The sequence below is a fragment of the Monodon monoceros genome, unplaced genomic scaffold, assembly GCF_005190385.1.
Source record: "Monodon monoceros isolate NGI ecotype Baffin Bay Population unplaced genomic scaffold, NGI_Narwhal_1 Super_Scaffold_1, whole genome shotgun sequence".
Classification (NCBI taxonomy): domain Eukaryota; kingdom Metazoa; phylum Chordata; class Mammalia; order Artiodactyla; family Monodontidae; genus Monodon; species Monodon monoceros.
Window position 1 is genome coordinate 68215753 of NW_021703765.1, and position 24702 is coordinate 68240454.

Consider the following 24702-nt stretch of genomic DNA (forward strand, 5'->3'; position numbering starts at 1 on the left):
AGGACAGCTGCTGCAAGACATTTATGTTTTGAAGGCCTGTAAAATGAATTACAGGGGCAAGTATGCATCTGCTGTTTATCAACTTTTTATTCTTGCCAGGAATGACATGAAAAGCAAAGCTGCCATCTACTGAAGGAGTGGCAAGTTCACAGCCCCTAACAGGAGGCTCCCTGGCCACATGGAGTGTGGGGTTGAGAAATTCCACAAACAACCTAGGCTTCTTTGTCTTGATTTCTTCTTCAGTAAAATGGGAGTAAAGAGCTACCTTTTTTAGGGTTGCTGGGGACATAAAGCGAGTTTGCAAGCACATGGTGCCTGGGGATAAAAGAGGCCCCTCTCTCACTTGCATTAAGTACCGCTGCCTCCCAGGACCTGTGAGATGCTCGGTGGAGCTGAGGGTGGGGAGACAGCCCAGCCCTGCCCTCAGGATTCCACAGTCCAACTGGGATTGCGGTGCTATTTAAGACAGATTAATATGGCTCCAATGCTGACTTCTCACATTGTTTGGAATCAAAATAATCATTTTATGTGCCTCCCACCCCTAGCACACCAGATTCCTCAAGAACAGAAGCCTGGGCTAGTTTACTCCTGTTTCCCAGACATCCAGCACTGGGCCTGATGCCTAAGGTGGACTTTTAACCCCCTTTACAGATGAGCACATGGAGGCTTAGCTGGAAGACTAAACTGAGCAGCAGGTGTGGGGGCTAGAGAAAGAAGTGGAGATTCAGAAACACAGGATTACTGGAGAAATCCAAATATATCAGTAGTATTGTTCATAGCACCGGGCCAAGGCCGATGTCCTGGTCTTGATAATGTACCATGGCCATGGGATGCTTTAGCACTGGGGGAAGCTGGGTGAGGAGGGGTCCCCAGGAAGTCTCTCATACTAGTTTTGCAACTTCTCATGAATCTTCAACTATTTCAAAAATTAGACAGAGAGGGAGGAAGACAGGAAGGGAGGAAGGGAGGGATGCAAGGAAGGAGAGAGGGAAGGAAGGAGGGAGGAGGGTGAGAAACATGGGCCTGTCTGTTTTGCTGCCACAGGTAAGCATAGCTCTGGGCATGAAGTCTGGTACCTTTAGCGCTGCCGGGTCCATGCCTAGAAACACAGGCATCCTCTGGGGTCGGCTGATGGGCGTCCTCTCAGCTCTGGGCGTCTTCTCCTCCTCATCTGACTCTTCCTTCCTGGGGGATTTCTCCTCTGTTGCAAAGAAAAGCATACTGAAGTCACTGGCAGCCTCCATTCTGAGATTTTGCTTCTCCTTAAAACTCTTCCGTGGCTCTCCATCTACAGATCAAGTCTAACTCCTTAGCAAGGAATCACAACTCTCCACGAACTGGCTCTTCCTTTCTAGCCTGATTCCTGCTATTTCTGGCTTGGGAAACACTGAACTGCTTAGAGAAACGACCCGCCCCTGCCCCCGCCACACCCACGGAATGTTCTTTCCACACCTCTGCCCCTTTGATCCTGTTGATATTTCCATCTGGAATACCCTTCCCTGGCTAATTCCTATCTGTTCTTTAGGATTCAGCTCAAGGTTTGACGTGGAATGCAGCCAAAGAAGACCTTAGAGGAAAATGCATAGCCTTAAATAATTTATTAGAAACCCCAAAAGACTGACAATAAATGAACTGATCTTTCAACTTGAGAATCTAGAAAAATACCAGCAAACAAACCTGAAGAGAGGATAAGGGTGAATTTAATAAGGATAACAGCATAAATAGTGAAATCCTATTAAGTTGTCTCAGTTCCTTGCAACCTGTGGAGCCCCAACTAATATATCATCCTCAAAAAAATGTTTTACCTAGTTTCTAAAAGGCTTGGTGGAATAAGAAACCACAGTTTCCTATGTTATTGTGTTCTAATACCCCACAGCCTTCAAAGTCAGAAAGCTCTTCCAGGGTTTAAAATCCTTCCTGCTATCCAATGTGCTACCTGTGGAGGAGAGGGGGCATACCTGTGGAGTCCTTGAACATCCACGTGCTGTTGGCCTCCTCCTCCAAAGGAGACCTACTCTCCGACTCGCTGACTCGGCTGCGCCGGAGGGAGTGGGAGATGGGAGCCCGGCGGCGGCTTCTCTTGCTGAGCTGCACCCGGGTCTTTAGGGCACTTGAGTCGAGGACTGAAGTTTGCTGTGGGAGTGGCAGGGAAGAAGAGGGGAAACAAAGCATGGGAAACATTAAATGGGGGCATCACCCAAGGAAGGTGTGCATAGCTGTGTCGATACACAATGCTATTTAGGTGGTACATGGGCCAGCATTTCCGCATTTCAGTAGGAACCTAACACTCTAAGCCTACTTGCTCTGTGAGATATAGCATGTAGGCTGATTCCAAGAATCAAATAAACCTTGAGTGCCCCACACAGTGCCTGGAACACAGTGGGCACATAATGGAAATGGCTTTCCGCTCCTGGTGACATCATCTGAGCAGGTAAGCTAGAGCAGTACCTAACAGGAGCTCAGTACATGTTTGTTTATTTGTTGAATGAATAACTGAACACATCATCTAACTAAATCCTTACAACAACCTTATTCCACACAGGGTCCACGAGCTGAGAGGTTCTCAGTGTGGTCCTTCCTCTACCCACAATAATTCAGGGTGCAGGTGGGAGCCGGTGGAGCACCTACTAAGTACCAGGCATTAGTTTGCAAGCATCACACTGTGAGCTGAGGCAGGTGGAGGGTCAGTGATGGTTTCCAACATCACCACCTTTTGTGCTGAGAGGGCTGGGGGCAGACCACCTGGGTAGGCCCAGCAAGAAGGTGGGCAGCCTCTGGCTCAGTGATCTCCAAGGAGATAGTGGTGAAGAGCCCGGAGCTTGGGCTTCAAATCCCGCTCAGTTTGAATGCCAGCTGTGTGACCTCAGAGCAGGGGACTTACCCTCTCTGAGTTTGGGTGTCCCTATTTGTAAAAACGGAATGATAATAGTATCCCCTTGCCAGGGTGGTTGAGAGAATTCAGGGAGCCCAGGCATGGAAAGTCCTGGTTCCAGCAGCACCTGACTCAGGCTCGCAGCCGTGAGCTATTCCTACAATGGGCTTCTCCCTTCCTGGGCAGCTCAGGTCCTGGCCTGAAATGTTGGATTCTTCCTCTCAGGTCCACTTTGGAGAAATTCTGTCACCCAGGGCCTTTTAAGTTAGCGATGATGAGCTAATTTCAGTGATTCACTTCCCAAAGTCGGTAAGTGACAGACACCCCATTGGGGGCGGGAGGAGGGGGCTGATACCTGCACAGCTGTTTCCCAAACTGGCTGTGATGCTGTCCAGTGGGGGGATTTGTGTGGGGCTGGTGGAAGTTGGGGAGAGATGGAAATCATAAAGGGTCCGCCGTCCTCAAGAGGAGAGCATATATCTCTGGTCACTACTAAATAGAGCGGGTTTCTCAGACTCAGGGAAAGTGGGAGGGAGCCACAGCAACGCAGGGGCTGCTGAAGGGGGCGTGGTCCCGTTCCCCAGGGCCACCCGTGCAGCCTCAGGCTGGTGCAGAAGCTGATTCCTTCCCTAGTGCCTCGCCTCCCCTTTCAGCCTCCAAACACTGCCTGTGGGAGACCTCAGTGTTAAATAATTGGCTGGACCTGTGCTTAGGGACACTGGCATTTCAATCACTCAGTGGCCACTTCTGTTCCCGAATCAGCAAAAATGAGGGAGTTCCTGGTGGTCTAGTGGTTAGGGTTTGGTGCTCTCACTGCCATGGCCCAGGTTCAATCCCTGTCGGGGAACTGAGATCCTGCAAGCTCCTCAGTGTGGCCAAAAATTTTTTTTTTTTAATGTTTAAAAAAAAAAAAGTAGTGTTGTTTCTGGTTATATGAAAGGATAAGTTAAAAAAAAATAAAATAAAAATGGGGCAGGGGTTTTGCCTCTTGGGCTTAGTGTTCCAGAAGGTAAATCAGGAGACTTACGCTATGGCACAGTGACATCGTATGGGCGTGTAAGCTGGAGCAATGCTTGGGACATGGCTGGAGCTCAATAAATGTTTGTTGGATGAATAACTGAATAAATCCCCTAACTAAACCCTGACAACCTGCACCCTGTCCATGTTTATACAGTGAGGTGCCCCAATGGAGACTGAGTGTGTGCCTTTCCTCATTTCTGCCCTTATTTAGAGATGCCAGAGAGAGACCTTGACCATATTTAGGAAGGAGAATCCCATTTGAGGCCCTAAAGGAAGCCCCACACCTAAAGCAGTGATGGTCCTTCTCTGGGGGCATCTGTGTAGTCATCTCTAAGGGTGTGGACGTGAGGCTTCACTGAGGAGACAGGGTCTGCTTTGGATTTTGCATCATTTAGATGTTGCATCGTCAGGAGGGTGAGCAGTGGCCCTATTGTCAGCGAAGGAGAATAATAAAACCCCTGTGTCTCAAGGATTGAAAAGGACAACTGCCTGACCCCTGCAGGTCTAGAAGGGGTTGGGTAGGAGGCAGTTGGACTTGTGTGGCTAGCATCCTGTAGGGTGGCTCTCCGTGGGCCCCAGAAGAGCTGAGTTCTGAGGGCTGCCCACGCCTGAGGAGGCTCCCCTTTACAGACAGGCTTGGATTCCCTGGCTCCAGGGACATGGTCCCACTTGTCAAGACCTTGGTAAGAACCCCCAGCAGAATTGGTCTGAGCGAAGTCCAGGCTGCACGCCTAGATTTGCAGGCCTCAGGCAGACACCTCCCACCCGCCAGGGGTGAGAGGCCAGATGGCCTGTTCGCCTAACAGGTGAGGGCTCAGCTCAGTTTTAATTTGTACACATATGATTGCATTCACAGCTGTGAAACCCACTGTACTGGTTACAGGTGGACAAGGAAGCCGAGGTTCAGAGAGGTGAAGACAGTTGCCCCAAGACACACAGCTGGTGTGTGGCAGGTACAAGCCTCATGTAGACTTCAGTCCCATCTCAGACTGTGCCCTCTGCACCCACCACAGGGGGCCCTGGCACACAGATTCTACCAGGGAAAGGGGTAATTCATCGGGAGATGCTAGAACGTCCCTTTAAGAAGAAATGACTGTTTCCAGCACGTGCTCCCAACGACTGACTTACATGGATAAAGGAGAAGTCGTCCACCCTCTTTGCGGGGCAGGCATCCGCTGGGGGCGGCCCCTCCATCCCGTCAGTGGATTCCAGGTCCGTGCTGGATCGGTCCACGCTGGTGCTCTGCTGGTCCTTGGAGCAATCGTGCTGGTCCCCAGCAGACGTGGTCTCCGTTTGGGAGGACAGGGAAGACAGGCGGCTGCTGGGGGGCTGCTTCTGAGCCGATGTGGCACTGCTGTCCGGGGATGGGGACTCGGGGGCCAAGCTATGAGAATGGAAGGAAGGGAGGGAGGCCTGGTTGGGCAGGTTGTTTCAGAGACTTGAATTTCAAGGAAGGGAAGTGGCAGAAGGTAGGGTGTGGGCTGTGCTTTATATGCCAGGAAACAAGAGACAGAACGTCCAGCTAGGAGAACCACTCTGGGCCCAGCCAGGTGCTGTCCATGGTGCCTCTAGAACACCTGAACAGGTGCAGAATGGGTGCAGAATGTCCCGTTCAAGACCCTCTAACCCTGCGCCGTCCAATACGGGAGCCACTGGTCACATGTGGGCCGTTGGGCCCTTGCAATGCGGCGAGTGAGGGCTGAGCTGGGCCCTGAGTAGTCAGTACACACTGATTCCCGGCACTTTGAGTGAAAAAAAAAGAACGTAAAATACCGCGTTAATAACTTTATAGTGATTACATGTTAAAATGGTAGTATTTCGGATCTACTGGGCTCAACAGAACATACCGTTAAAATTAATTTTGCCTGTTTCTTTTCTACTGACATGGCTACTGGAACACTAAAACTGCCTCGAGTTTGCAGCTTGCACTGTATTTCTGTGGCACAGCGCTGATGTAGACCAAATAATCACTGGCCGTCACCAGCGGGAGAGCAGGAGGGGGGGAATCTCCTGCATTGTTTCATCCATCCATTCATTCACTCATCCACTCATTCATTCACTCACTCACTCGAGATTTACGGAGCGCTTACTATGCACCAGGCCCTGTGCTAAAAATTGTATCGTTCCATCCTCTTCACAGTCCTACGGTGATTACCCTATAATCCTGCAACGTCCACAGCCCTAGGAGACAGGATTAACCTCAGGAAATTAAATACTAACCTCGCTCGAGATGAGGAAACCGAGGCACAGAGACGTGAAGTAGCCTGCCCAAAGGGACAGACCTGACCCCAGAATCCAGGTCCTTGACCCTCTCCTCCTGGAATTTCTGCCCATAATGTATTCCAAGTACCACTTGGATAATTGGAACCACACAAGATAGAAAATATGTCAATAAATCAAACCATTAAATTAAATAGGCTCTCCGCTCCCCCCTTAAAAAGACCCCAAAGCCAAGAGCACAGGAAAGCCTAACCCTAAGGAAGGGGGGACGGGCACACCAGACACCACCTCACTGATAGGAGGGTCTGCCCTGAAATACCCCTGAGCTGCACCCTTGGGCAGAACCTGCAACCCAGGTGTACTGCTGTTTCACTGTAGGAGCACAGCTATGCTTTCGTCAGCTCGGGGAAGAATTTATTCCTTGGAATAGGCAGGATGTTTGGGTGTGGGGTGCGACTGAGGCAAATCCACAAAAAATGAGGGAAATACCACTGAGGAGGCTGCAGGTGGCGCCGCTGCTCAGGGCTGGGAGCACAGCAGCTCCGGGGCCCTTTCCCGGAGGAGGAGCTGCAGTGCCTCCTGGAGACAGCAGGGGGCGACCGCAGGACACAGGGGAGATGCCAGGTCCCAGAGGGAGAAGGGGCCTCCCAGGGTCACACAGCGACCACAAAGCCAGGACACCCAGGCTTCCAGACTCGCTCACTGATTAACACACATCACAGAGTAGGAAAGAAAACAAAAAGTCTTCGTGGGTACTGGAAGGAACCTGTGCTTCCCTTTTTCTTACCCACTTCCAATTCCATCAACCTCCACCCAGCTTTAGTACCAATGACAGCTATGGGACATAAACCAGCAGAGGGGTGTGGCCGCTCCTGACGGGTGGGGGCAGGGGAAGGAGATGGGAGACCTGGGTTTGAGTCCAGCTCAGCCATGGACACACCATATCCCTGGGCATGAGACCCACAGATGAGGAAACTGAGTCACACAGTGACACAGCTGGTAAGTGGCCATGCCGGGGTCGACCCAGGTCTCCCTGACTTCAAAACACCGTGCGATCCTGTGGCCCGCCGGTGGGAAGTGTGAGCTGAGAACACGGCAAGCCCACCTCCCGGTTGTCCACGAAGCTGCTGCTGTGTTCGATCCCCCCCAAGGGAGAGAAGAAAAACTGCATTTTTAAAACAACGGGTGCAATGTATCAAGCTCCTACTAAGTGCCGGGAAATACGCCAACTGCTGCACAGGTTACCCTGCTGACAACCCCACGTGCCTCAGTCTTTGCCTCTGCAAGATGGGGCGACAGGATTAAATGTTATGTTTCAGTGCTTACAACAGTGCTCGGCCTGTCCGCTCAACAGATCTTGGCTCTTTTTATGCGCGTCATCCCCCTTCTATGGAGAAGGAGCGTGAAATCTGGCAAATATGACTAATTTACCCAAGACCTCACAGCCAGCTGGAGTGAAGCTGGAGTTCAGACCTGCCTGCCTCCTGAATCCAGGCGATGCTCAGTGACCTCCAGGCTTCTGCCACAGTCATAATAATATTTCTTCCCAGCCAGGCTGACACCTGAGGGGCCCTACAAGCCTCTAACAGCGGTGATACTAAATGCTGACATAGCTTATAGAGTCGTATCTGTAATATGCTCCTATATTTGTAAACACACAATATACATACAGAAAAAAGTCTAGAAAGACAACAAAAAACATTAATGAAGGTTATATCTGTGTGCTGGGATTAGAGGCGATTTTCATTTTCATTTTGTAACTTTTTTTATGGTAGTGAAACACACGTAACATGAAATTTACCAGTAGAGCATTCACAATGTTGCACAACTATCACCGCTCCCTGGTTCCAGAACATCTTCATCTCCCCAGAAGGAAACCTGGTCCCTGTTGAACAGTCACTCCTCTCCCCCTCCCCCCAGCCCCTGGCAACCACAAATCTACTTTCTGTCTCTATGGATTTGCCTATTCTGGACGTTTCATATATCATTTTAAAATAAGTTTTCTGTACATTCTAAATTTCTGTTTTATAAAAAGAAATGGTTTGCTCTTATAGTTACAGACAAAACAGTTCTACTTAGTAACAGAGAAATCAGGAGGCAGATGGGCCACCCTGGCTCCCGCCCAGAGGCCCCGCCCCGCATGCCCTACCTCTCCCCGCTCTGGTGCTGGTGCAGCCACGTCCCATACTGGCTGTCGGCTTCCTGCACGAGGGTGTCAGTGTCCTTGGCCTCGGGGGTCCGCCTGGAGAAACACTGCTTCAGCTGATCCTGCAAGGACAAGCCAGAGGTTTCTATCAGGGAAAATGCTCAGAACCCGGTCCCAGCTGGTAACTCACAGCGCATCGCCCCCTGCTCGAACCCACCTCAGCTCCCTACCGCTCTCGGAAGTGGGTCCAAACGTCTGTGCTGGGCACGAGGGTGACCTACTATCCGGGTTTGCCCAAGACATCGCAGGATGAAGGACGGCGGGTGCCAAAGCCAGGCAAACTGAGATGAAGGGGTCACCCTCCTGTGTCCTGTGTGGGCACCACCCTACCCCTGGCCAAACTTCTCTCCATCTTCACTGCCCCCAGGACTTATCAGTCTGGTTACGGTGCTCCCCCGTCCATCCCCCGCCACCAGGTTCGCACGGTCGCCATGCTTCCACCACCAGCATCACCAGCACAGCCTTCGTGGAGCATTTAACTTGTCCCCGGTGTTGATCAAGCTGTCTGCATATCACCTCGCTGAGCTGCAGTCCCATGGCAATCCCATGAGGTGGAGCTCATTAAAATCCCCATTTTACAGACGAGAACACTGAGGCTTAGAGAGGTGAAGTGACATGCCCCCCATCAAACAGCCAGTAAATGATGAGGTGGGACTCAAACTCAGGCAGGGGGCTTGGACTGCAAGTCCAAACTGGCAACCACTGTGCCCCACACAGCCCGGATCCCCGGCTCTGTCACCAACTGCTCGGTGACTTGGTCTCTGCCCTCAGCCTGGACCCTAGGGAGAGGGTCCTGCTAACCACAGCACTAGCCAAAGGGCCTAGCCTGGTACCTGGCACATGCTGGGAAGCCCACAGGTCTCCATCAAAGTGCTGGCCTTCCTAACTTGTTCACTCAGCAAATTAAAAGCCCGTCCCCTGGTGACTGACTGTTGAACTGGCTGACACTTGGGCCTCTGTGTTATTGATTGGGGAGCAGCTGGAATGTTCAAGGCAAAACCAAAACTCCAGCCCCTTGGGTGGCCATTGGCACAATAGCAATTCAAAATCAGCTAGGTGCTTTGTGACCACCTAGAGGGGTGGGATAGGGAGGGTGGGAGGGAGGGAGACGCATGAGGGAAGAGATATGGGAACATATGTATATGTATAACTGATTCACTTTGTTATACAGCAGAAACTAACACACCATTGTAAAGCAATTATACACCAATAAAGATGTTTAAAAAAAAATGGTTCTGAAGAGCCTAGGGGCAGGACAGGAATAAAGATGCAGACGTAGAGAATGGACTTGAGGACACGGGGAGGGGGAAGGGTAAGCTGGGACGAAGTGAGAGAGTGGCATGGACATATATACACTACCAAATGTAAAATAGTTAGCTCGTGGGAAGCAGCCGCGTAGCATAGGGAGATCAGCTCGGTGCTTTGTGGCCACCTAGAGGGGTGGGATAGGGAGGGTGGGAGGGAGACGCAAGAGGGAGGAGATATGGGGACATATGTATATGTATAACTGATTCACTTTGTTATAAAGCAGAAACTAACACACCATTGTAAAGCAGTTATACTCCAATAAAGATGTTAAAAAAAAAAAATGGCCTTGGCTTCTGAGCTTTGAAGGATGTTCCCAGTCACCATCTCTTGATGGCTTGGAGCCAGTGGATGAGGAATATGGAGGGAGTTGGGGGTCACAGGGCGAGGGGGTGAGAACAACTTGGCCCCCAGTTCCAGAAACAGCAGCAGGAGCGTCTCACTCCTTGTGTCCCACTGGGGTCAGGAGGCATGTCCTGCCGCAATGTGCTCTGGAGCATATGCCTCTCCTGCTCAAACACCTCCCACAGCTCCCTACTGACCTCCTGCTGAGATCCAACACCCCTTGCAATTGAGCCCCAAGTTTCCTGTCCAGTCCCACCTCCTAGCCCTGCCCCAAACAGAGGCCCATTCCACCCACCGAGACCTACTCACTGCATCCCACACAAGCCTTACCTTCCAGCCTCTGTGGCTTTGCTTGTACCTTTCCCCCTTCCTATCCATCCCTCCCACCCCAAGCCATTGCAACAACCCACAGTGACCTTGCCTTCCCCTGCACTCTCCCTGCCTACTCTGGACTCATTTTTGTGCCAGGTAAAGTTTGACATATAAGTTACTTATGCAACAGACATCTTCTGAGCACCTACCATGTGCTAGGCACTTGGGAACCAGGGGTGGGGGTCACTACACAGATTCTGTAACTCAGCTGAGGCAGCCTTTAAGATCGGACACTCCATCACCTTTGTTCCCCACCCAGAGCCTGCCTGGCACCCAGTAGGTGCTTAGTGGCGGTGGGCAGACTGTCCTGCAGTAGCTTATCTTCCTCCCAGTGGGGAGCATGCCTCTTCACAGCTTCTACGGAGCCATCCTTAGCAGAGCAAACATGTGTGGTCCTGCAGAGTGAGCAGGAGCCTCGGGAAAAAGCTCTGCTCTGTGACCTCAGGGCTTTTGTCTCCCTCTCTGGGGCACAGGGACGTGGCAAGATGCCAATGAGAAGACCCACATGATAGCTCCAAGGGCAGGACCTGACATTCAGGAAACACCCCATAAATGCCCATCTCCTTCCTCATTCTCTTTCTCTCACCTTTTGGAGACACTTGCGTACCCCATGAGGGGATACTATGGGCGAGGTACGTGCAAGGACCCCAGGGAATCAGGATAAACCTCTCAGTCACCCTGGTAAACAACCACACTCACACACCCTCATTTCACTGCCTGTAGATTCCTTTTCCTCGTTACCCAAATCACAAAGGCTTGCTACAAAACATGTCAAAATTACAGAAAAGCACAAAAAATAATATTTAAAAGTCACCCATCACCTAGTGACCATATTCTGCCATAATCCTGCCCAGAATTTCATCTGGGTCAACTCCTTTAGAGCATCATGGTTAACGGCTGAAGAATGTTCTCTGCCCCGACACAGCATTGTTCCTTTAATTGATCCCCAAGTGTCGCGGCAGTTAGGTTGCTGTTCACCGTTATAATCGACCATACGATGAACATCCTTGGGGCTGAAGTGACACATCTCTGATGACTCCCACAGGAGAACTCCCTAGGCAGAGAATCGCAGGGTGGAGGGGTAGCACATACAAGGCAGCCTTGGAACAGTCCATCCAAACTGCAAGTCCACAGCAGCATGCGAGGGTGGCCGTTAGCACGCCTGAGGGATTCAGTCAGTCCCCAGGTGGGGAAGCTTGGATGTCTTTGCCTTGAAAGGTCACCTGACATGGTCAGACGCCCAGTATCCTTAAGAGAATTCCCCCTGGGACCCAGGAATGGAAGTGGTCACTGAGCATGGTCCCAGCTGCTTACTGCTTTCAAAGTTGTCACAGAATCGGCCATTCCCTAACTTTACCCACCACATGGGTCGGATTCGGAGGCCAGAGGTCGGGGCCTGGGGGGGCTGCCTCTGGTGGACTCGACATCCTTGTCCCCAGCAGCTTGCAGACGGCTACAAGGTACATGCTAGGTCTGTGCCCCGTGTGTGCCAAGCTCAGCATAAGGCAGCAAGGTGACCGCTCAGGGACAGCTTACAGCTCAGGGTTGCGGGGGGAGAGGTTGCTGTCTCTGCTCTGCCCCAGCTGGGTGGTCTGGCCAAGGGACTCCGCCCATCCAAGCCTCAGTTTCCTCAGTGGAAAAACAAGGGTTGCTTTGAGGCTTCAGGGAGATAAGCCCTGGAACGCGTTAAGCTCAGTGCCTGGCATATAGGTGCTCGGGACACAAGAGCTGATGCGATCAGAATCAGGTTCACGGCCCTCCCCAGAGTCAGGCAGGGGGACGGACTCCTGGCAAAGTGTGATTCTTCTCAGGTCCTCAAAACCCCCAAGAGATGGGGATCTTTCGGTGCTGAGTGATAGAGGAAGGGATCTGCAGGTGGGGTCTCTGGAAATCAGCATGGCAAGTTCCGAAGGATGCTAAGGGTGGAATCAGGGCAGGAGGCAGGGGAATGCTTCCTGACGTCCTTTGGAAGGCTCTGGGCGGCAGGGTGTGGGGGGAATAAATGGTGCTCAGCAAAATACATTGGCTTCCATGCATCCCCACTTGTGGGTCCTCCCGCAGAGGTTTAAGATTCACGCTCAGGGATCTGTAATCCCCGCAGGCAGGGATGGAGGTGTTCTCCCTCCACTGCCTAAAGCCAGACTCAGGATTCCAGACAGCAGCATCCCTGACTCCTCTGTCACTCTCATCCCCGTGTCGGATCAATCCCCAAGCCCTTCAAAGTCTCCATCAGGAAGACTTTGGCCAGCTCTGGGGTCCCCCTGCCTCCCTCAACTCTGCTCCCCCCCGTCCCCATATATTCTCTTCCTATTACACTTTCCAAAACTGAAATCTAAGCCTGCAGGGTTTCTGCTCAAAACCCTTCAGTAGCTCCCCCAGGGTCAAGTCCAAACACCATAAGGATGGCTTGTAGGACTTTCATTAGTGGGGCTCTTTCCCCACCGTCCCCTGCCCCTCCCCCATCCCCAGGCCCTCCCAGCCCCTCCCACTGGCTGCTCCAGCCCGCTTTCCTCTTCTCACATTCCTCAGTTGGCTATCCCTCACCTCCAGACCTGCTGGAGCAGCCACCACCACCTGGCTATCATTCAGATTTCAGCTTTGCTGGCTCTTCCTCCAGGAAGCCTTCCCTGAACTCCCCTCACCCAAGGCTGGCTCAGGAGCCAGCTCCCACCATTCCCTAGACCTCAAGTCTCTATATCTGTGCTGTCCAATATGATAGCCACTAGCCACGTGTGGCTATTTAAATTTCATTTAAATTAATTAAAATGTTAAAAATACGAAGAATCCAGTTCCTCAGCGGCTCTAGCTATATTTCAAGGGCTCCATAGCCACGTATGGCTACCATATTGAACAGCACAAGATACAGGACATTTCCATCATGGCAGAAAGTTTCTACTGAAGAGCACTGCTGTAGTACTTCCCAAATTATGTTCATTATAATTGACCTGTTTTTTTTTCAGTCTCCCTTGAATGAGTACTATTTCTGGAGCCAGATGCCTGGATTTAAATCCAGGCTCCATCACATAGATCCTGTATTCAGGCTGTGTGACCTTGGGCAAGTTACTTAACCTCTCTGTGCCTCAGTGTCTGGACAACGCAGATGTTAAGTATTTGGTTGAATGCCATCTCAGTCCCTATGTTTTAACACAGGACCCCAAAATCTGGAGTACTCCAGGGGTTAGGATCATCTAAGGGAATTGATCTTGCAAATGAGGCTTAAGAAATCAAGCTGTTTGTCAGTACTTTCTCCCACTAGTATCCTGGTAACCTTGTGCGCAGTGCAAATTATTCATGTCTCGTCACTGTAGCAGACCCCGGTGGCACTTCAGATCAGCAAGTCTTGATCTTCACTCCCAGGGCTACGAGGCCTCAAGATCAACCACAGAAAGGGTCCAAAACTCTTCTGAAACTTTCTGAAAGTCAGGTTTTTAAGTTAGCTTTAAGGCAGAGTGTTCTTCCAAATCAGCTCTGCCTTACTGGCTGCTATAAAAGCCCTCACTGTCTGCGGATGAGTAGATATCTACAAGGTGGTCTGGAAATACATGATGGATAAAGAGAAGCATTGTCTGAGGAACACACGTGTCCAAATTAGTCCCGCATTTGGGTCATGGGCAGGTCTTCTTTTTGACATGCACCCCCGATGGATATCAACCAGCCACAATCCAAATTTCAGCTGTCATTTGTCACACCAAGTCATCACATCTTAACATTTATTTTTTTTTAAGATTTTTTTTTTATGTGGACCATTTTTTAAAGTCTTTATTGAATTTGTTACAATTTTGCTTCTGTGTTATGGTTTTTGGGTTTTTGGCCATGAGGCATGTGGGATCTTAGCTCCCTGACCAGGGATCGAACCTGTACCCTCCGCACTGGAAGGCGAAGTCTTAACCACCGGACCACCAGGTAAGTCGTGAATCTTAACATTTAGATCTCCAAGGACCCTTGAGTCTATTCAGCTGGCCCTTTTTAGATGATAAACTTTTTCAGATAGATGATAAACTCAGAGGCAGGGATTCTCACGGGGAGTGAGAGGCAGAGCTGGGGGGCCTGGAACCCAGTTTTCTGGGCTCCTTCCAGCCCCCCACCTTGTCCAGGATGCTTCAAGAGGCTCAGATGAGGAAATGCACTTTAAAATGCTCTAAAAAAGCCTCGCGAACTTGGCGGGTTTAAAAACCACTTGCTCAGGCTAGCTCACCAAGCCCCAAGCTGGTGGTAGGTGAAAATTCTAGGCCCTCGTCTTGCAGGCAAACACGACTGCCGCAGCCCAGGACCTATAACGGACAGTTTTCCAACACCCAGGCTGGGGAGACCAGCCTAACAGACGCCTTTGAGGGCTGTGTTTAAACAAGTGGCAACACATGTCCTGAAATTTAAAACGTGCATACCCTGGACTCAGCAATTTTAGTTCCAGAAATTCATCTCAAGAAAATCGTTAGACACACTCACCAAGACCTATGAACACAGACGCTTCCCCGCAGGAGAGCAAAGATTGCAAAATACTGAACATAACATTGCAAACCACTGAATTGTCCTAAATATCCAATAAGATGGGGATCGGTGAAATACAATATGATATATCCACACGATGGAATAAACACAGCCAAAGAAAGTGATGCTCGGAAAGAATGTTTACTGTCACAGAAAGATGTCTGCCTTACACTAGCAAATATTACTTTTTTAAAAAGGTAACAAAACAGCACATGTGTTGATACCAGCTTTGTAAAAACAAATATGTAAATGCATGTGAGAATAAGCAAAGGAAACCTCCAGAAGTTTCCACAGAAAACTGATACCAGTGGCACTGTATGTGGTGAGGAAACGGGCTGTCTTTCTATTATTGATGATGTTCGTTAGTATCCACACTTGTGATTTTTTTATCCCAATATCATCAGATAATAAAATTAAATAAAATTAATTAAATCATTCCTCCAACGCTATCATATAGTAGACATCACGAATTAAAAACAAATCAGAAGGGGGCTCTTCATTTCTTAATCTCTATCAGAGCCCAGCAAACTCTTTCTATAAAGGGCCAGATAATAAATATTTTGGGCTTTGTGGGCCATGGGGTCTCTGTCCCAACTTCAGCTTTCCTGTCGTTACCATGTCAGCAGCACAATGTCTGTGTTCCAATAAAACTCTATTTACAAAACAGGTGGCTAGCTGGATTTGGCCCACAGGCAGTTGGCTGATCCCTGATCTATACCCTTTAGACTGTCAGCTGCATGAAAATGGGGACTCCTTCATCCACTGCTGTACCCCAGTGCTTAGAACCATGCCAGGCCTGGAGTACTTGTTGAATAAATATTTGCTGGAGGAATATGTTTCTGAAAATAACTTTTCTGCACTGAGTAGGTGTGAGCTCCTTACCCAGAAAAGGCCGTGTCATTAGGGAAGGAGTGAGGAAAAGAGAAAATATTATGCCTGCATGTATTCTGGGGTGTCTGACACATCCGCCTGGGAAGGAAGCCTGAGTCAGAACGGTGTTCGGTGGCCTGCGGCTGACGGGGCAATTCAAGATGTGCGTCCCCCTCCCCCTTCTGCAACTGGACACTCTCAGCTGTGCAGGGTGCTCTGGTGTCATGGGACCCAGGCTGGGGTGACGCTGGCTCTGTCCCAGTGCCCCCGGGGCCTGGTGGCACCTCCCTGCCTTGTGTCCAGATCAGACTTGCACAATGGCTGAGCAATAATACTAACAATAATATCAAGGGCTAACATTACTGTGAGCGCTGGTGATTATCATGACCTTTCACTTTGCCATCTAATGCTCCCAAACAACGCTATGTGGTAGGAACCGTAATGGACCCATTTTACAGGGGAGGAAACTGAGGCCCAGAGAGGGGACCTGACACACCCAAGGTGGTACAGTTAAAAAGTGGTGGAGCTGCAAATTGAACTTGGTTTGCTTGACACCCAAGCCCCAAAATACTCCCCCAAACCGCTGCATTCTCCAAGCTCTGGCTTGACATGGAGACCTTTGTAGGGCCTTCAATGACCATCTCACTGATGGGAAAATTGAGGGCCAGAGAGATGAAAGGATGCCTGGCCACGCCTCGAATCCAGGTGTCCTGATCCCCTGGTCTGTGCCTGATTACCACAGTGCATTCCCTAGCTGCACCCAGGGTGGGGCCTCAGGCCCAGAAAGGGGAGGAGGGGGGCAGCAGGCCAAGGATGGGCCGAGTCCCCCAGTGTGTCTCCCATCCACCCTGTAACCCCCGCTCCAGGCTCTTAAGAGCACTGTCTGTCCCACTGTGGCCCGCAGGGCCTGGATGTCCAGCGCCCACTCTCCTGGTCACCTCTTCTCACCCTCACTCCCTCCCCTGTACTGCAACCACAGTGATGCCCAAACACCCCGTGCACCTTCACAGCACAGCTGTTTGCCTGGCTAAGGGCGGCCTCCTTCACACCGCAGAGTGCGTGGTGGCCCCTCCGAGCAGATTCCCGCCTGAGTCTAGGTCCTTGTCCTGTCCCTCCGAGCCCTGGCCTCGGCTGGGGGTTCTCAGCACTTGGACGGTTCCTTGGATGCCTGTTCCTCCCAGTACACACAACCTCCAAAAGGGGAGAGCTGTGTCTCGTCACCATTGGATTCTCGGAGCTTAGTTACAGCTCTTGGCACAGAGTTAAGTGCTCACTGAATAATAAAGAAGGAGAGAGGGAGGGAGGAAAGAGGGAAGGTGGGGAGGAATGAAAAAACAAAAAGGAGAGAAGGGAGAACAAGGTAAGGCAGTCAGGCCAGAAGGAAGCGGACAGGAACGGTGCAGGACAGGAGCCCTCAGAACGCTCTCCCAGTGCCGTCAGCAAAAACCTGCAGTGTCCCCTCCCTGTGGACTTGTGTCCCAGCTAGGAGGCGTCGGTGCAGTTGATGGGCTTCTCGGAGTCCACAGTGTCACCTCAGGTGGCAACGCAAGCCAGGCCTTGTGCCCCTGCCCGTGGGGCATAGTGCTTCCTGGGGAAGGTTGGTGGGACACCAGTTTCTGACCCCTCTCAATGGGCTCTGGGAACAACAGTGCAGTCTGGCCAGGTGTAGTCAGGTATAGCCAGGTGTGGCTTTGTGTGGCACACGGTGGTGGCTTGGATGGGGGCATAGCTAAGACAGAGAGCAAGACAAATGGAGAAAACACAACCGGCACTGGGAGGCACGCGGAGATGGGCACAGGGAGAGAGGTGCACAGGGCAAGAGCGACGAACAGGTGGAGGACATGTGCTGGGCCTCAGTGACGGGGCTGAACCGGCCCACCTGGGCGGTGGTGATGCGGCTCCCCCCACAGGAACACACCTGTTCCTGGACTGGGTCCACTGACCCATCGTGGTGAGCAAAGGTGCCAGGCTCAGCGCTGGCTCCCTCTCTGGATGACCTCGAGCAAAGCCCCCACTTCTCTGAGCCTCGGTTTCCTCTCTTGGTGACTTAGTGGCTAGGGATGGCAGGTCTCAGGGGCCCTCTGCCACTTGATGGCTCACCTCTGCCTGGTGGCTAATGTCCGGAGCTCACCAAGCCGGCCTGTGTGAGCTGTCAGCTGTTTCCTGGTGAAGAGGGATTGGTTTCTTCCCCTTTAAAGGAGTGCCCGTTTGGACTGTTCACACCCTTGCTGGGTTTGCCCACCTGACTGATGAGGAAATGATGCTGTTCACTCCTTGAATGAAATCAGTCTTCATAAACACTCTACGGAAAAGCTAGCAGTGCCTGGTGATTAGCAACGGAAAGCACGGACTTTCAGGTTGCAGATGGGAAATGAACCTACCCCAGGGCTCTGATGAGTTGGAGGTGGGGAAGGCTCTGAGGTGGGGCAGACCAGGGCAAATCCAGCTCTGCCTTTTGGTAGCTATGAGCAAACCTCTCAAAACCTCAATTTTCCCATCTGTAAAATGGGGATGGGGAGGGCGCTTAGGGGAGTTGGGGGGATTTTGTAAGACATCTGGTGAGAGCTGCACACGCCCAGCATACGGTAAGTGCCAAATAGATTCCAGGTGAGATGATGATGGTGATGGTGATGACGACGACGACGACGTCCACTGCTTAGTTCCCAGAAGCACATCATTTAAACAAACACTCTAACAAGGAGGCCTGACAGCCCTGTCATTCAGCTGAGAGCAAAGGGGCTGCCTTAACCAGATCCCTCAACATCTCTCCTGACCCGGACATCAGCCAGCTGCTCCCCTCCATCACGGAGTGAACTGACCCCAGCATACCTGCCCTCCTCCAGGGCCCAGCCGGGTACGCAGGCTGCAAAATGACAGCTCCGGCAGAGACACGCTGACTCTAGGGGGCAAGTGTGTCACCTAAAGTGACGGGAACACACGTTGGCAGCTGGTCCTCAGGAGGCGTGCCTGGTTCCAGCGGGGGGTGCCCCGCAGGGCTCCGTGGTCGGTGGAGGCTGTCTGGCTCTCCTGACGGCCTCCACCTCCAAGTCTATAAACAGAAAGGACAGCTGGGCTGGGGGGCCCAGGCTCTCATTGGCCTCGGAGGCGGCGTCTCCCAGACTCCAGAAACCCGGCAGTCACCCTATGCTCTGGGTGTCAGAGGTGGGCTAAGAGGCAATAAAAGTAGTCATAACCAGGAACGTGTAAGGAGCACCCACTGCACGCCTGGCACCAAGTCAGATTTCTCATGTGCACCGTCTAGCTTAAGTCCCAGAGGAGATGCTTTCACACGCCCATTTCACAGATGGACAGGTACAACAAGAAGGGACCTTGATACGGCTCTTCCTGCGTGCCAAGCTGCCGAAATTAGTCCTCCCAACAACCCTAAGAGGCAGGTACTGTGAATTATCCCCAGTTTCCGGATGAGAAGACCGAGGCACAGGGAGGTGACGCGACTCACCCGGGGTCTCAGGAGTGAGTGAAGGGACCCGATTCAAACACAGGCGGCTCCAAGTCTATGGCCAGTTATGCCCCATTCCACCAACTCCTGCTGTCACTGCACCCAGGAAACGCCCCTCTGGGAGACGTCTTGGTATAGTCCATCAGCTGCTGGCCAGTGCTGGCCCAGGTCTGCCTGGGATGTGTCCCTGAAACACAGCTCAGGCACCAGCTCCTCCAAGAAGCCTCTCCTGACTGCCTCCATCGGCAGCGGGACTGGGTCTCCCCTTGGGACCCCATAAAATCCCCCTGTGCTCAGCTCATCATACAGCTTATTGTGCTGGACTGTGCTTACTGTTTGTTTGACGGTCTCCTCCAGGCTGTGAGCTCCCTGAGGGCAGGCACTGGGGTCTGTTCACCCTCAAACCCTGGCACCAAGTTAAGAGACAGCCACGGTGGTCAGGGGAGCAACTGACAATGGATGGATGCATGAATGAGTGAGTGAATGAATGAATGAATGAATCAGTGAGTGAATGAATGAATGAATCGGTGTATGAATGAATGAGTGAATGAATGATCCACAGATGATCCCCGGACCCCTCTCTCATGTCCATGAACGATATTACTGTCTACTTAAAGACTCTTGATATATCCCAGGACCGTCTGTTTTCATATATGCCCTTAAATTTTAATTTTTGTTACATTTTAAAAAACAAATCTCTTTTCTAAAACATCATGTTCAGCATGCTGACAGTGAAAGCGGACTGGCGACTGTGATTTTTTTTTTTTTTTTGCGGTACGCGGGCCTCTCACTGTTGTGGCCTCTCCCGTTGCGGAGCACAGGCTCCAGACGCGCAGGCTCAGCGGCCATGGCTCACGGGCCCAGCTGCTCCGCGGCACGTGGGATCTTCCCGGACCGGGGCATGAACCCGTGTCCCCTGCAGTGGCAGGCGGACTCTCAACCACTGCGCCACCAGGGAAGCCCTGTGATAATTTTTTAAGGTGCAAAACGGGAGAGATGGATCCAGGGAGGGAGGACAATCCCCCCCAAATAACCAGGAACCAGGAACCTTCTATGCCCCACTTTGTGGGGAAGGGGCAGAGAACATTCTAAAAGTCCTGAGATACTTTTACACAGACAAATTCAATTTCCTTTTAAGTCTAAAGTTCTATTAATAAAAGGTCTACAGTCCTAAGGTTAAGATGAGCCAAGATAAAAGGGAATTTTGTTTTTTTTAATGTATTTTTATATTTTAAAATTATAGAACAATCATAGCATGGGATACTCTTTAATTGTTCAAAGGAATGAGGAAGATGTATGTGTCCTGATATGGAGTGACTTCCAGGATACACTGTCAAGTGAATAAGGCAAGGCTGGAAGCAACAGGTGGAGCGAGGAAAAATATATACGTAAATATTTGAAAATGCACAGAATATGTGAGAAGGACATAGGAAAACTGTCATCACACTTGCCTCTGGGAGGGGAACCGAGTGACGGGGGGAGGGGGAGAGAGGGAGACATAGCTTTAAAATTCTACCTCTTTTTGTATTTTGTAACATTTGCTGTCGGTAGTTTTTAAAAATAAACGTTAAAATGTATGATTCTATGTAAATACATAATTCTTTCATGTTTCCTAGCATCTCCTTTTCATGGGATCTGCTCCCATCCACCCTAACTTGGCTCTCCTGGAGGGATTCTTAAAACAGTCTCAGCAAAATTTGACTCTGTTTTTTTTTTTTTTTTTTTGAAACATCACATGTCAAAACATCTCTCTCATGTTTATTTCAGGCGATGGCTCAACTTGTCAGGCGACAGAATTGCAGCCTTGACGTAAGTGTGAACCCGGGGAGGAAGCGGGGAGCCGGTGTGTCTGTCCATTGCCTCAGGGTCCCAAATCCTCCAGCATCTCTCCCGGGCAGGACACACCCACCACCTCCTCCACGATCTGTGGGCACATTACAATCTTACAGCACTGCTCCATTACCCCTGCTTCCGGTGATTCACCCAGAGAGACGCGCATGCATACACACCAGTATACACATATGCAAATATATACACAAATACATGTACACCAAAAAAATACACAAAAACACATACATACACACAAATGCAAACACATACACACATACACATATATATACACAAATACATATAGACAACACAGACAATCACACATAATACACATTGCACATACAGACAACACATACATAATAAACACAGATAACATACAATACACACACGAATACATACATACATCAACTCACACACCCAAAGATGCTCACAGCAGCAGCATTTGGTTTTTGGTTAACAGCAAACACAACCCAGTTATCTTTCCACAAGGGCATCTGTAAACAGGTTCATCCCTGCAAGGGAATCCATGCTGCCATCAAAAACAATGAAGTAGAATTTTAAGTGCTGATATGGAGATGTCAAAGCTGTTACAGAAAGTTTACTAGGAACAAGGGGCAGACAATTCCACCTTAGACCACCCCCTTGGTCACCTTGGGCCCCATGATTAATGATTTCCTATCCCAGGTACCCAAAGTACTTCGGGGCCCCAGACAGAAGGGGAGGAGAGTGCACACAGGGGCTCAGGAGTGGCTGGTGACAGAGGGCACGTGGCATGGCCCAGGCCTTGAAAAGTGAGTCAGATTGAACAGTTGGGGGAGAATGGAGAAGGCAGTGCAGGTGACAAAACAGCCTAGGAACAGGTGAAGCGAAACACCATCTTCACTGACAGCGGGCTATGCTGGGGACTGGACAGACCCATCCCATCCACCCTGAGGTGCAGCCCTGCAGGAAAGGCTTAAGGACCCACCGTGAGGATAAGAGGCTGGTCTGCAGAGATGGCATGGAGCACGGATGGAGTGGGGGCAGGGCAGGGGCAGAGCCCGGGACCTCTCTGCTGTTGACGGGCCTGGCAGCTCCCTTGTTTATGAGTGCCCAGCTCCAGTGAAGGAGGAAAACCAGTTGGGCCGACATTCCATCGCCTGGAACCGAGCCAAGGGCCCCGTTTCCTTCTGGTGCCCAGCCCAGCCTGTGGTTTTGTTCAAAGACCCTGCCCAGGGTCTAGGGCGCCGCCTGTTCTAACTCACAACTTGATCCACCTCTGCTTCCTAGTGCAGCCCTCGGGAAGCCAGAGAGGCCCTGGAAAATGCCCGGTGGATGGTGTCTCTTTGGCCAACTCTTAGCACCCAAGTCAGGGCGGAACTGCCTGCTTCAGGGTGCCGTTTGCTCATCACGTGGCTCACTGGGTCACAAGTGGGTGAGAGCACTCGGAAGCCTCCATCTTGAGCTCCAGGATTCAGGGGCTGGTCCCCATGCACTGCTCCAGGCCAGCTTACCACTGGCTGCTGGCCAAGCCCAGAGGCATGTTCAAACAGACACTGCACCTTGGTCAAAGCCCACAAACAAAATAACAGACCCATCTGCAAGGAGCTGGTGCCCACGCAAGCTTTCAGGCATGCTGGAAAAGCCCTGGGCATCCTTGGGGCCAGCACCCACTTAACGGGACTTGGAAGGCAAACCTAGTGATTTTGAAAGGCTCCTGAACGTGTATTTCTCAATGTGGAGACAGCATCCAGGCGCGGGACCCTGGATGTCCGGCATTTGGGCACTTTGGCTCATCCTGGGTGAGCATGGACCACAGCCAGGTGCCAAGAAATGCACTTTACTGCATCAGCCCCCAAAGGGTCCTCCCACCGACCTGTGAAGTAGGTTTTAGTGTTACAGCTCCGCCGGCCCTGACCCCCTAACCCGGGGGCCAGATGCATTCTAATTCAGATTTTAGAAAGGCCACAGCCGAGTGCACACACTGTATATTGGGAGGAACCCCCAGTGGGGTCTAGAGGAGGCTCTGCCAACCTTAGAACTCTGGCCCGTTGCAGGGGGGCCGGCGCTGTGCACTGGAAGAGGCTAGCAGTCTTCCTGGTCTGTACCGACCGATGCCCAAACCCACAGCTGTGACAACCCAAACTGTCTCCAGACATTGCCAAATGTCCCTGGGGGGCAAAGCCGCGCCTGGTTGAGAACTACTGGTCTACGTCATGCATTCTCTACAGGAATGATACTGTCCCTAAGGGGGTGAAAATTGGTTCTTGGTGGGGGGAACCTTGGCACAGATATGCATACAGTACACATACAGGTGTACAATATTAACTATGATATTAAAATTTCATGGAACGGCAATTAAGAAAAAGTTTTAAAAGGCCCTTTGGGGGATGATAACGAAAAAAATACCCAAAAAAGTGGATAAACACTGGTGTAGTGCAACACCCCACGAGCAAACGTATTAATATTTCCGCAGCAAAATGTATGAATAGTCACACCGTGTGTAAATACTATTAATAACCTCATGTCAGTACATTGGTACAGGGTGGTTTTGCGACAAAGGAGAGCTTTGTGGATTTCAGAACGATGGATACGGGTTGCATATCTGCTGCTCCGTTTTATACAGGAGAGAACGGAGGCTCAGGGGAATTAAGCAACTTGCCTGTGTGCGCGCACGTGTGCTCACACCGAGGTCTAGCTGACACCAGAGGGATTTAGTCAGTGTGCTGCAAGAGCTCTTTGCCTCCGACCCAGTTACCCGGCTTCTACAAGTTATTCTGGCTATGCAGGTGCGTGAAGATGAATGTCCAGGGATGTTTACTGCAGCATTATTTATACGGCAAAAAGACTGGGAACAACCTACGTGTCCAAAAATCAATTTGGGCCTGACTAAATAAAGTGGGCCTAACTGGAAAAGTGGCATATAGTACAGCCACTGAAAATGAGGCTGCAGGTCCATGTTCATGACATGAGAAGTTAGTCCTAGAAGAGAAAATGAAAGAGAACTAGGTACGAAAGCATTCCTGCAGTATAATTCCATTTTGTTGATCTATCTGCAAATATATGTATATATATTGCATATATATTTTTGCATGGATATATGTATACATGTATATAGCATATATATGCAAACATATACAAAAGATTATTTATATACACATGTGCATATATTATATATCTATGTATATATTTTGCATATATATTGCACATAGGCAAAATATGAATATATTTATATATGCGTGTGTATATATCATATTCATATATATGTATACATTTTGCACATATATGCAAAAAATCTTAAAGGATACAGACATGTTATAAAGAATATTTCTAGGGTGGTATATTAAGTAACTGTTTTCTGCTTGTCTATGATCTCATTTCTCTACGGTGAGCGTGTTTTGTGTAGTTTTTTTAAATAGGAGAAGGACCCGGAACACACCCAGGCAGGCGAGCACTGTGGCTGTCTGGCCCGGGGGAGGGGCAGAATGGTGCTCAACCCCTTTTCACCTTCTCCCTGTCGTGGTGAGAGCTGGTGCTTGGTCTCCTACAGACGCAGACTTGCCCCCACCTGGGGATTTAACTGCCGCCGGCAGGGCAGGGTCCTTCCTGTTTCCCAGCCTTGGTGTTAACGTGAGAATATCTGGGGACAGAGGAGCAGACAGATGAGGCCTTAGAGAAAGGGAGGGTAACAGCCTGAGAATGTCTACTGCCCGGTCCTGCTGGGCCTGCCCTGGA

At 50.6% G+C, this 24702-nt stretch overlaps 1 protein-coding gene across 1 annotated transcript in view; it reads right to left on the reverse strand.

Moving 5' to 3' along the window:
* The window catches only part of KIAA1671 (KIAA1671 ortholog), a 133256-nt gene that overhangs the window by 9430 nt on the left and 99124 nt on the right, over window positions 1-24702 (reverse strand). Inside the window, exons 6-9 of the mRNA XM_029227121.1 lie at window positions 8262-8380; window positions 5021-5276; window positions 1959-2133; window positions 1077-1201 (exon numbers count right to left, since the gene is read on the reverse strand). Of these exons, the coding sequence (XP_029082954.1) occupies window positions 1077-1201; window positions 1959-2133; window positions 5021-5276; window positions 8262-8380 (675 nt within the window). The remainder of the gene's footprint in view (window positions 1-1076; window positions 1202-1958; window positions 2134-5020; window positions 5277-8261; window positions 8381-24702) is intronic.